The following is a 13,492-nucleotide window of genomic DNA, read 5'->3' as shown; positions in this document are numbered from 1 at the left end:
ATCCTGAATGTGATGATGCAACTCCATAAGGTCTAGACTGTCATTATTTCTGTGCCAAATGCCCATTAAATGATTTTTAACATTTTCCCAATCCTACTGGGAAGCATTATATTTGTCTACTATAACACAAATAAATTTGTAACCAGTATATTGTGGGACCAACTTATCTCTATGGAATTATTTATCATGTAAAGAGAATTCTCCATTTTTTTTTTAATAAAAACAAATCACAAAAAAACAAAAAAGTGTTTTGTTTTGTTTTGTTTTTTTAAAAAGTCTATCATACCACTCCTCGGCCTATACCCAAAAAACTTAAAATCAGCATACTACAGAGATACAGCACATCAATGTTCATAGCTGCTCAATTCACAATAGCAAGACTGTGGAACCAACCTGGATGTCCTTCAATTGATGAATGGATAAAGAAACTGTGGTATATATATACATTGGAATATTACTCAGCTATAAAGAATAATAAAATTATGGCATTTGCAGGCAGATGGATGAAATTGGAGAATACCATGCTAAGTGAGATAAGCCAATCTCAAAAATCCAAAAGACGAATGATCTCACTGATAAGCGATGATGACACATAATGGGGGGTGGGAGGGGGGCAAGAATGGAGGAAGGAGGGACTGTATAGAGGGAAAAGAGAGGTGGGAGGGGTTGGGGGAAAGAAAAAATAATGGAATGAATCAAACATCATTACCCTATGTAAATGTATGATTATGCAAATGGTATGCTGTTACTCCATGTACAAACAGAGAAACAACATGTATCCCATTTGTTTACAATAAAAAAAAAGTCTATCATACCTCATTCCATCTCAGAAGCCAGACCCCAATACTGTTTTCAATGTGTATGTACATTTAACTTTAAAGAAGCATGAAGAGGGTCAGCCTAAAGATAATTTATATGAAATATGAACTTCTTTAGAACTGACAATCATAATATATATTTATAGCTCCCCCCCCAAAAAAAACCCTTCAAATTCAACTTGTCAACACAGATTTGTTTCCTAAAGCATTTCCTTTTAATATTAAAGGTGGGTATGGAGGTCACATGCAGAAAGCAATGGCACAGGACACCACCTCCAGCAGAAAATACAAACAGAAACAAGATGGAAGAAAAGTTTGAATTGTAATAATTAAACAAATGTCATTTGAGGACAAAGACATGCCAAGTAAGAATATCATTTGACAATGCAGGCAGGGAACTGAAGTGTTGTAGGCGCAAGTCAAGGAATACAAAAGATTGCCAGCAAACCAACAGAAATTAGAAAGAGGGAACGATTCTTTCTCCAGGTTTCTGAGACATTGTGGCCCTGACAACACCTTAATTTCAGACTTCAAGCCTCCAAAACTAAGACAACAAATTTCTGTTGCTTTAAGTCACTCAGTTTGTGATAATTTGTGGCAGAAGTCCTAGAAACAAATACAGATGTACAATAAACCACAGTTCTCTAGATTAATGCTCAATAGTTCAAAAGTAAAATTTGGCAAAAATAATTTTAAATCAACAGACATATTAATCGGATCTCTTCTGGTAAAAATATGTGTCCTCTATTCATTGCAGGAGCAGTGATTTTGGTATTCTTTTCATATTATTAAAATAATATCACTATAGGTGATATGTGTATTCACAGAAAAATTTGAAGATACATGTGGGAGTGTAGGAAGCCATCCTTATCTAGCAGAATCAGACAGTTCCCTGTCTAGTTTCCCTGAGAGAATGGCTTCCCTAACTCCACTCTATACTGTCCATCACAGAATAAGTTCCTCCTGGTCCTTGACCCTTTACCTGTGTGTCTATAAATAAAAGAGAGCTGGGCTACTCCAGGTTGTTGTTGTTAAGAGACCAAGCTGGTATGGCCAGACCCATCATGGCCCCTCTCATTTAAAGAGTATTGGCTCTTATGTGTTTATGGAGAAGATGTTTTTGGGTAATTGAGTGATATACAGCCAAGATTCTCCTCTGGCAGTTAACCCTTTTCTCATCCACGAGGGATGTGGCAGAGAGGTCCCCCCCACATGGGAGTACAAAATGTTTACCTAATACACATTTACACAAAGCTGAATAAAATTTTTATTTTAAAATAGTACAATTAGAAAAATAAGTGTCAACTATACAAGCTGCTTTATACATGTGTATATATGTATACTTTATACACATATACATAAACACCCACACATATGTAAACTTGTTTCATCTTTCATCTCTTAATCTGAGTAAAAAGAAGAATACTTTCCTCATCCAGGAGATTTCGAATGTTGTAATAATTACCTAAAAGTAAAATAATAAGAAAATAAAATTATTTCCATAGGAATCATTTACTTTTAAATTATTTAGTCATCACCTGACAGTTACAGTATGTACAACACAAGATAAAAAGAATTCACTTAACTCAAAATAACTCTTAATTAATTCTATGAACTGAAAGATCCAAGGGTTAACCACTATCTACTGATCCAGATAAGACTTGAAAAAACACAAATTTTATATTGTTTAAAACAAATGCAGAGTTAAGTTAGACAAGGGTGCATAGAAAGTCTCTTTCTGAAATCAATCTTTGAAATTGCTGTGGATTTCCCTAAACACATATACACTGTTAAGTAAAATAAAATCTCAAAGTTAAAAAAAGATAAGACTGCTCTTAATAATAAATAAGGTAATAAATAACAAAAGTGAAATATACATGGACAGCATCGCATACAGCAGGTATATTACCATTAAGTAATATTACTGTAATTTTCTATGTATAAAAAATTGATACATATTAAGATTAACCACATTCATATTCACAACAGTGTTAGTACATACTATGTACTACATAAACATGGTTACTATTATTGTCTCCTTACATAACATAAGCTCCGTTAATTGAAATTTTTCCTGCTTTGTTCACTATTTATCCCAAACTCTTAGAGCTATGCTTGGCCATATAAACTTTCGACTTGTATTTGTCAAATGTATGAATGAACATAAAATGAATTAGAGAATCTATTTCTAATAACTTGTGTACTTCGGTGTTTAAAATCCACTAAAAACTGGCTACCATATGTCTCAGAGGTACCATGAAGGAAATAATCACCTTTTTACCACAAAATGCTACACATCTTCTAATCAGTATTTTTATATTCTACAACAAATTCATATTCGATTTTCATGTATCAAAATATTAATATACTTATCTAATAATGAAAGAAATATATATACCAAATTGCTTTGTAATCAATTATGTTGTACTTTTGTTTTGACAACTGAGGCTTCCATTCTCATGCTGCACATGAGCAACTATATGGAGACTATAACTATGTGAAATAAAATGTCTATAGTTATTCTTACCTGAAGGAACATAGAAAGAATCCCCAGTAGTTATTATGTAAGGTGATTCATGTAAAGTACACAAAAGGTCACCAAAGTCAACATAAAAGACCTATAAAATAAAAATAAAAATCTCATTTCAAAATGAACTACTACAACCCTCAAAGTAAATGCAGTAGTCAGAATAACAACTCCCCACAGATGCCAATGCTCTAATGTCTAGAACCTATGAATATGTTAGATTACACAGCAAACAGAACTTTGAGATGATAGATTAATAATCCTTAATAAGGTTATGGTTTGGATATGGGTTGTCCCCCAAAAGCTCACATAGAGACAATGTAAGAATGTTCAGAGATGAAATGATTTGAATACAACAATTATAACTTTGATCAATAGATTAATCCATTTGAATGGATAAATGGGTGGAAACTGTAGGCAGGTAGGGTGTGGCTGAAGAAAAGTAGGTCACTGGGGGAGTGCCTTTGGGGTTTACACGTTGTCTCTGCCTGTCTTTCCCTCTCCCTCTCCCTCTTTCCTTCCTAGCTGACCATGAACTGAGCAGCTCTCTTCCAACACACCATGATGAACCTCATATCAGGCCTAGAGATACGAGTCAGTCAACCATGGACTGAACCTCTGAAACCATGAGCCACAATAAATCTTCCTCCTCAAAACTGTTCTTCTGAAGTTTTTTGGTCACAATGATGAAAAGATGACTAAAATCATCTCAGTGTGACTGATCTAATTACATAAGGCCTGAAAAAGGAAGAACTTTCTCCAAGAAGCAGAGGAAGAACAAGGCAGAAAGAGAAGTCAGAGAAATTTGAAGCATAAAAAAACTTTGTAGCTCTTTCCATGGGGCGATCCAAGATGGCAGACTAGGGGGTGACTGCATCTCCAGTCGCTCAGGAACCCAGGATTCAAGAAGGGGAGGCATTGAGAGACTTGGACTAAAATAGAGCCACAGGGTGAGTCTCCCCCAACGGATGAAGCTTGGCCTAGGCGGCAGGCCCGGAGAGGGGAAACTAATCAGAGCAGGGTAGGGCAGTTAGAGTCTTCCCCAGGTAGCCCTACTCACTCCGGCTATGGGCTCCTCCCACACAGCCAGCTTCTCGGAGCAGGCCACCCAGTGAGAGCCTTTCTGCACAGAACCAGATCCAAGTCCCACCAGCGTCGAGTTCCAGTCCACAAGCAGCTTCAGGGACCAGGTCAGGGCAGCCAGGGACTTGCTCACACAGCCCGGCTCCCTACAGCAGGAGGCGCCTTTCAAGGCTAGCTTCTCAAGCAGACCGCCCAGTAAGAACCTTTCCTCAAAGAGCCAGCTACGAGCCCTGGACCAGTAGCAGGCTAGGGGCAGCTTTCTTCAGAAGCACTGCATTATCAAGTTCCTCCAAGACTTCTGGCTACTGAAGGCTGGGAGGTGATATACTGGAAATCTACAGGGACACGATAAGCCAATAGAGGAAATCTGCAATATCTCAGATTCCCACTGACAGCTGACCAATATGAGAAAACAAGGGAAGAAAATGTACCAAACAAACCTAGATACTATATCAATAAAACCCAATGACAGCACAGCAGAAGAAATGTCAGAAAGGGAGTTCAGAATGTACATAATTAAAACAATCAGGGAAGCAAACGAGGAGAGGAAAGAGCAAATGCAGGCATTGAAGGAAGACATGAAAGAGCAAATGCAGGCATTAAATGATCCCGCCAATCAACAGTTAAAAGAGCAAATATGGGAAGCAAGAGATCATTCCAATAAAGAGTTAGAGATACTGAAAAAAAAAAAAAAAATCCTTGAAATGAAGGAAACAATAAACCAAGTTAAAAACTCCATAGAAAGAATAACCAATAGGATAGAACACCTGGAAGACAGAACCTCAGACACTGAAGACAAAATATTTCATCTTGAAAACAAAGTGGACCAAACAGAGAAGATGGTAAGAAATCATGAACAGAATCTACAAGAATTATGGGATATCATGAAAAGGCCAAATTTAAGAATTATTGGGATTGAGGAAGGCTTAGAGAAACAAACCAAAAAAATGAACAATCTATTCAATGAAATAATATCAGAAAATTTTCCGAATTTGAAGAATGAAATGGAAAATCAAGTACAAGAGGCTTATAGGACTCCAAATATACAAAATTACAACAGACCCACACCAAGAGACGAATTATGAAAATACCTAACATACAAAATAAAATATACAAAACTACAACAGACCGACACCAAGGCACATTATTATGAAAATACCTAACATACAAAATAAAGACAGAATTTTAAAGGCCACAAGAGAAAAGAATCAAATTACATTCAGGGGGAAACCAATAAGAATATCAGCACATTTTTCAATCCAGACCCTAAAAGTTAGAAGTGCCTGGAACAACATTTACCAAGCCCTGAAAGAAAACGGATGCCAACCAAGAATCTTATACCCAGCAAAACTTACTTTCAGATTTGACGACGAAATAAGATCCTTCCATGAAAAAAAAAGCTAAAGGAATTTACAAAAAGAAAGCTGGCATTACAGAACATTCTCAGCAAAATATTCCATGAGGAAGAGATGAAAAACAACGATGCAAATCAGCAACGGGAGGAACGACCCTAAAGGAACAGCCAAATAAAAGAGAAACCAAATCATGTCAAAAAACAAAAATGAACCAAATGACTGGGAATACAAATCATATCACAATAATAACCCTGAATGTTAATGGCCTGAACTCATCAATCAAAAGATATAGACTGGCAGATTGGATTAAAAAGAAAAAAATCCAACAATATGCTGCCTGCAAGAGACTCATCTCATAGAAAGAGATACCCATAGACTAAAGGTGAAAGGATGGGAAAAAACATACCATGCACACGGACACAGCAAAAAAGCTGGAGTATCCATCCTCATTTCAGATAATGTGGACTTCAAGCCAAAACTAGTCAGAAGGGATAAAGAAGGACATTACATACTGCTTAAGGGAAGCATAAATCAGCAAGACTTAACAATCATAAATATCTATGCCCCGAACATTGGCTCATCCATGTACGTCAAACAAATCCTTCTCAATTCCAGAAATCAAATAGACCACAACACAATAATACTAGGCGATTTTAACACACCTCTCTCACCACTGCATAGATCTTCCAAATAAAAACTGAATAAAGAAACCATAGATCTCAATAACACAATCAACAATTTAGACTTAACCGACATATATAGAATATACCATCCAACAAAGAACGAATACACTTTCTTCTCAGCAGCACATGGATCCTTCTCTAAAATAGACCATATTTTATGCCACAAAGCTACTGTTAGCAAATACAAAAAGATAGAGATACTACCTTGTATTCTATCAGATCATAATGGATTGAAATTAGAAATAAATGACAGAAAAAAAAAACAGAAACTTCTCCAAAACCTGGAGATTAAATAATACACTATTATATGATGAATGGATAACAGAAGACATCAGGAGGGAAATAAAAAAATTCTTAGAAGTAAACGAGAACAAAGACACATCATATCAAAATCTCTGGGACACTATGAAAGCAGTACTTCATGGGGCGCATTCAACAAAAGAAGTAGAAATCAACAAATAAACGAATTAACACTACAGTTCAAAACCCTAGAAAAAGAAGAGCAGACCAACACCAAAAGTAGTAGAAGACAGGAAACAGTTAAAATCAGAAACGAAATTGAAACAAAAGAAACAATCGGAAAAATTAACAAAATAAAGAGTTGGTTCTTTGAAAAAATAAACAAAATTGATAAACCCTTAGCCACACTAACAAAGAGAAAGAGGGAGAAAACTCAAATTACTAAAATTCGGAATGAACAAGGAAATATCACAACGGACACAAGTGAAATACAAAACATAATTAGAAACTATTTTGAAAACCTATACTCCAACAAAACAGAAAACCTCGAAGACATCAACAAGTTTCTAGAGACATATGAATTACCTAAACTGAACCAGGAGGACATACACAACTTAAATAAATCAATTTCAAGCAATGAAATAGAAGAGGTCATCAAAAGCCTACCAACAAAGAAAAGTTCGGGACCAGATGGGTTCTCAGCCGAGTTCTACAAAACCTTTAAAGAAGAGCTCATTCCAATACTCCTCAAACTATTCCATGAAATAGAAGAGGAGGGAACCCTCCCATACTCGTTCTATGAAGCCAATATCACCCTGATACCGAAACCAGACAGAGACACATCGAGAAAAGAAAATTTCAAATTTAAGAAATATCCTTAATGAACATCGACGCAAAAATTCTCAACAAAATTTTAGCAAATCGCATACAAAAACATATTAAAAAGATAGTGCACCACAATCAAGTGGGTTTTATCCCACGGATGCAAGGTTGGTTCAACATCCGGAAATCAATAAATGTCATTCACCATATCAACAGACTTAAAGTTAAGAATCACATGATTATTTCAATAGATGAAGAAAAAGCATGCGATAAAATACAGCATCCCTTCATGCTCAAAACACTAGAAAAAACTGGGGTAGTGGGAACATTCTTTAACATTGTAAAGGCCATCTACGCTAAGCCCATGGCCAATATCATTCTAAATGGTGAAAAACTGAAAGCATTCCCCCTAAAAACTGGAACAAGGCAGGGATGTCCTCTTTCACCACTTCTATTCAGCATCATCCTTGAGACTCTAGCCAGAGCAATTAGACAAACCAAAGAAATTAAAGGGATACGAATTGGAAAAGAAGAACTCAAACTATCCCTGTTCGTTGATGACATGATTATATATTTAGAGGAACGTGGAAATTCCACCAGAAAACTTTTAGAACTCATAAGTGAATTCAGTAAAGTAGCAGGTTACAAGATCAATGCTCATAAATCCAATGCATTTTTATACATAAGTGATGAATCTTCAGAAAAAGAAATTAGGAAAACTACCCCATTCACAATAGCATCGAAAAAAATAAAATACTTGGGAATCAATCTCACAAAAGAGGTGAAAGACCTCTACAATGAGAACTACAAAACACTAAAGAAAGAAATTAAAGAAAACCCTAGAAGATGGAAAGATCTCCTATGTTCTTGGATAGGCAGAATTAATATTGTCAAAATGGCCATACTACCAAAAGTGCTATACAGATTCAATGCAATTCCAATTAAAATCCCAATGATGTACCTTACAGAAATAGAGCAAGCAATTATGAAATTCATCTGGAAGAATAAAAAACCCAGAATAGCTAAAGCAATCCTTGGCAGAAAGAGTGAAACAGGGGTTATCGCAATACCAGATCTTCAACTCTACTACAAAGCAATAGTAACAAAAACGGCATGGTATTGGTACCAAAATAGAAAGGTAGATCAATGGTACAGAATAGAGGACATGGACACAAACCCAAATAAATACAATTTTCTCATACTAGACAAAGGGGCCAAAAATATGCAATGGAGAAAAGATAGTCTCTTCAACAAATGGTGCTGGGAAAACTGGAAAACCATATGCAAAAGAATGAAATTAAACCCCTATCTCTCACCCTGCACAAAACTCAACTCAAATGGATCAAGGACCTCGGAATTAAACCAGAGACCCTGCATCTTATAGAAGAAAAAGTAGGTCCAAACCTTCAACTTGTTGGCTTAGGATCAGACTTCCTTAACAGGACTCCCATAGCACAAGAAATAAAAGCAAGAATCAACAACTGGGATAGATTCAAACTAAAAAGCTTTCTCTCAGCAAAGGAAACCATTAGTAATGTGAAGAGAGAGCCTACTGAGTCGGAGAAAATCTTTGCCACTCATACTTCAGATAGAGCGCTAATTTCCAGAATCTATAAAGAACTCAAAAAACTCTACACCAAGAATACAAATAATCCAATCAACAAATGAGCTAAGGAAATGAACAGACACTTCACAGAAGAAGATGTACAAGCAATCAACAAACATATGGAAAAATGTTCAACATCTCTAGTAATAAGAGAAATGCAAATCAAAACTACCCTAAGATTCCATCTCACCCCAATTAGAATGGCAATTATCAAGAACACAAGCAATAATAGGTGTTGGCAAGGATGTGGGGAGAAAGGTACACTCATACATTGCTGGTGGGGTTGCAAATCAGTGCAGCCACTCTGGAAAGCAGTATGGAGATTCCTCAGAAAGCTTGGAATGGACCACCATTTGACCCAGCTATCCCACTCCTTGGCCTATACCCAAAGGACTTAAAATCAGCATAGTACAGAGATACAGCCACATCAATGTTCATTGCTGCTCAATTCACCATAGCAAGACTGTGGAACCAACCTAGATGCCCTTCAGTTGATGAATGGATAAAGAAACTGTGGCATATATATACAATGGAATATTACTCCACCATGAAGAATGATAAAATTACGGCATTTGTAGGCAAATCGATGAAATTGGAGAATATCATGCTAAGTGAGATAAGCCAATCTCAAAAAACCGAAGGAGGAATGATCTCGCTGATAAGCGGATAAGGACATATAATGGGGGCTGGGAGGGTTTAGCGTTAGGTTTAGGGTTTGATTTAGGGTTTGGGATAAGGAGGGTGATAGGAAGGAAGGAAGGACTGTATAGAAGGAAAAGAGGGGTGGGAGGGTTGGGGGGAAGGGAAAAAATAATAACAATGAATCAAAGAACATTACCCTATGTAAATTTATGATTACACAAATGGTATGCCTTGAGTCCATGTACAAATAGAGAAACAACATGTATCCCATTTGTTTACAATAAAAAAAAGAAAAAAAAAAAAAACTTCGTACTGTTCCGGATAGTAAACATAAGGGAACCACTGGCCAAGGAGCATGGACTACTTCTACAAGTTGAGAATAACATTCTAGCCAATAGTCAGTGACCAAATGAGAAGCTCAGTCCTACAAACACAAGGAACTGAATTCTATCAACAATATGTATAAAACTGTAAAAAGTTGGAAACTGATTCAACCCCAGAGCCTCCATGAAAAGAATACAGACCCACCAACATCTTGAGTCACTCTAGCACTGTTATAAAGAAAGTTACAGCCTACCCTGGTTCTCTAACTTGTCCCCTTTATTTTTTTTTTTAAACCATGTGTTTCATGTTTTAAAATGCAAAAATACTCTCCATATTATTTTAAAAAAACAACTATGATTTTCATTAGAAAGTTACAGGAATAGTTAAATAAATATCAAGTGTAATTACACAGTAAGGTTTCTTTTCTACATTCTCTTTAACTTTCATTTACATTTTGAAATTCTAGTCAGGAAAAAAAGATAAAGTATTATCTATATTGTACATTAAATGTTACTGCAAAGGTAATTTTATATGGCTAGTCATGAAATAATATGCTTAAACTAATTTAAAAATGCTCAGGTACAAGGCCTGAAAGTGCTACATATTTGTTGTATCATTAAAAGTATAACCACTTTCTTCCTTCACTCATTTCCAACTTTTGCAATTATGGTCAATGTTACAATAAATACATAAGATCAGTTTCTCCCTTCAACTTTAAAATTATTACCCTAGGAAAAATTTCTGGAAATGATATCCACAGGTCACAAGGTATGAATATTTTTCTAATAATTTATACTAACTGGGTAATTGTAAAGTGTTAATTGTTTTCAAATTTGGATCACTGAGTATTAACCAGGTTAAATACTTTCAAATATTTATTATTCAAATTTCCTTTTATAATAATAAAGGCAGTAAATTTTAATGGGTAACTATTCAGTGATGACATCATAATATTTGTCTTCATTATTATTCTTTTATCATTCCACAGGGAATATTTGTTGTTTTTACTCTTTAAATAATGCCTGGAGATCAAGAACATGCCAAGACTGGATTCATGAATATTTATACTGATGTAGCAATAAATTCCTCTTAATTCTCATCTATATCTTTTCCTTTCCTTGTTTTGATTTTTCCCTTCTTCGTTAATATAAACTCATTAATATGATGAGTTTTCTTCCTCCCTTTTGAGCTCACTTTGTCAGGAAAAATTATTTTGAGTGTGATACTTCAATAACTCGTGATTTCATATTCCTGAAATGTCCCATATTGAATGATACCCCTTAGTTATATCATTTTTTAAACTAATGGCATAATGTTAAATATCCTTAAAATTTGATGTTTTTCAAATTCTACAATCTTCAAGATAAAAATACAAAAATATACATATACACACACATGCATACATACACATAAAAGACCAATAATTCAGAAGAACGTCTCTAACAGGGTATGAAAGAAAGAAGGAGAAAGACTGTTTGACTGTCTCACTTTGAACTTCATTATAACTTCAGTCAGTAACAGTATTATATATAACAGTTTTTACTTAGTACTTACTAAAGCAACTAGTGCTTAATCCCAAGTCTACTGCTAACTAGTTAAGTATTTTTTGAAGTCTTTTAATTTCTGTTTCTCAACAGAAGAAAGAGAAATTCGAAATTAAACTTGATCTCTAAAATCCCCTCAGCTATAAAATTCTAACGATTTGTTTGAAAACTAGATTTTAATATTCTTTTAAGTAAAGACCATGCCTTAGAACTAGGAACCTCAAGGTTACAATGCTATGTACAGAAAAGATATTTTTAATTTGATTGGTTAACTCTAAACAGATTTAACAAAAAATAAAACCTTCATGTATTGTAGTAACAGGATTTCATGAGTAAGGAAACAGCATTTTAATGCCACATCCAATGCAATAAAGTAAAGTAATATCTATACCAAAGAATAAATAAATGGAGAAATATACTTACTAATATATCATGGCCAACATGCTGCTTTCCCTTTTCTTCATAGGGTCCTAATATCAATTTCCCAGTAGAAAAAAAAGGTGTATCCAAAGTTTTAAATACTTTCAACTCGCCATGTTCCACAAAAAACTGATATGTATCTCGTGGCCTTATAAGATCTAGGGGGAAATAATAATAGAAATGTAAAGCAATAGTAATGATAATGCTCAATGAAAAAAAAAATGTACACATACATATTATGTGTACCTCTAGATATAAAACCTGCCTTAGAAAAAAGACAGAAATAATTAAGACCATTGATTTTGGAGCTGGAATGCCAGAGGGTCAAATCTTGTTTTCTACTACAAATTACATGGACTTTGCCAAGTTACTTAAACTCTCTCTCTGTATCTCAATTTTCTTTTCTATAAAAATGAATAATGACCGTTAACCTGTATTAAAGAGTTGCTGTGAACATCAGAGTTAATGTGTGCAAATGATTTGAAACAATGACACAAAATAAGCACTTTGTTAGATTTAGCTTTATAGTAATAATGGTATTACTATTATTTCTATTGTGGCCAAGATGGAAAATAAAAATTAACCAAGACACAGGAAAGAACTCTGTCTCTTTAAAGTTTCACATAGCCCAAAATACAAATTTATGATCAAAATACAAATTTAAACAATAAATTATTTTCTGCTGCTAACTTTCTGCTTGACTGATGATTAAATAACAAGATTTTTATTTATCAAGAAAAGGCTACAAGAAACCAGAGTTTTAATAGTTGCTCACAAATTACTATCTCAATTTTAAAAAACTCCCTTTTTTAAAAAACTTCCTTTCTGGATCTATAATTAATACATTCTTTAATCATCAGCTTCTTATATTATTATTTCTCCAGATATTTGGGAATATTCGTGTTCCCACAGATTACAGGATGAAGAAAACATGTGGACTTACACAACAAAGTAAACTGTCAACAACACTCACAACTTTTCTAACATACTCAAGTGTAGCAATGTTTTTTTTTTTTATCAAAGAAATTTAATAACATTCAGGAAATCAGAACATAGAATATTTTAACTTAAATACAAGTCAAAAGAGGACCAACTAGGATCATAGAATTTAAAAAGTACATTAAATATAAATTTGTAAAGCTAAAGACAGCTAATAAATTGAAAAAGAGAATAGAGAAACTTACAGAAAAAGCACAGCAAAACTACAGAATGAGAAATCATTGAAAATAAGAAAACTAAGAAGCATGACTGATAGAAGGGTATTAAAATGAATCCTGCGGTTATGTATAACTAAAAAAAAAAACCCAACAAAAACATTTTTTAAATAGCAATGTTTTTTACACTAAACAAAACACTGTTCTTTTACCTCTGCTGTCAAATAATCTCAATGTAGAAATAATTTAGCTAAGACATAAGATATCAAATGGA

The 13,492-nt window shown here is 34.5% G+C and overlaps 1 protein-coding gene across 2 annotated transcripts in view; it reads right to left on the bottom strand.

Moving 5' to 3' along the window:
• Positions 1–729: 729 nt before the first annotated feature.
• Positions 730–13,492, bottom strand: part of Cenpc (centromere protein C) — an 80,848-nt gene continuing 68,085 nt past the window's right edge. Inside the window, exons 17-19 of one of the 2 annotated variants that reach the window (XM_047566567.1) lie at positions 12,068–12,222; positions 3,346–3,436; positions 730–2,283 (exon numbers count right to left, since the gene is read on the bottom strand). In XM_047566567.1, the coding sequence (XP_047422523.1) occupies positions 2,213–2,283; positions 3,346–3,436; positions 12,068–12,222 (317 nt within the window). In that variant the 3' untranslated portion in view covers positions 730–2,212. The remainder of the gene's footprint in view (positions 2,284–3,345; positions 3,437–12,067; positions 12,223–13,492) is intronic. The other variant, XM_047566568.1, reaches the window with a different exon arrangement.

This window comes from Sciurus carolinensis, chromosome 10 (assembly GCF_902686445.1).
Source record: "Sciurus carolinensis chromosome 10, mSciCar1.2, whole genome shotgun sequence".
NCBI classification, from domain to species: Eukaryota; Metazoa; Chordata; class Mammalia; order Rodentia; family Sciuridae; genus Sciurus; species Sciurus carolinensis.
This window is presented reverse-complemented; position numbering and strand designations above follow the sequence as displayed.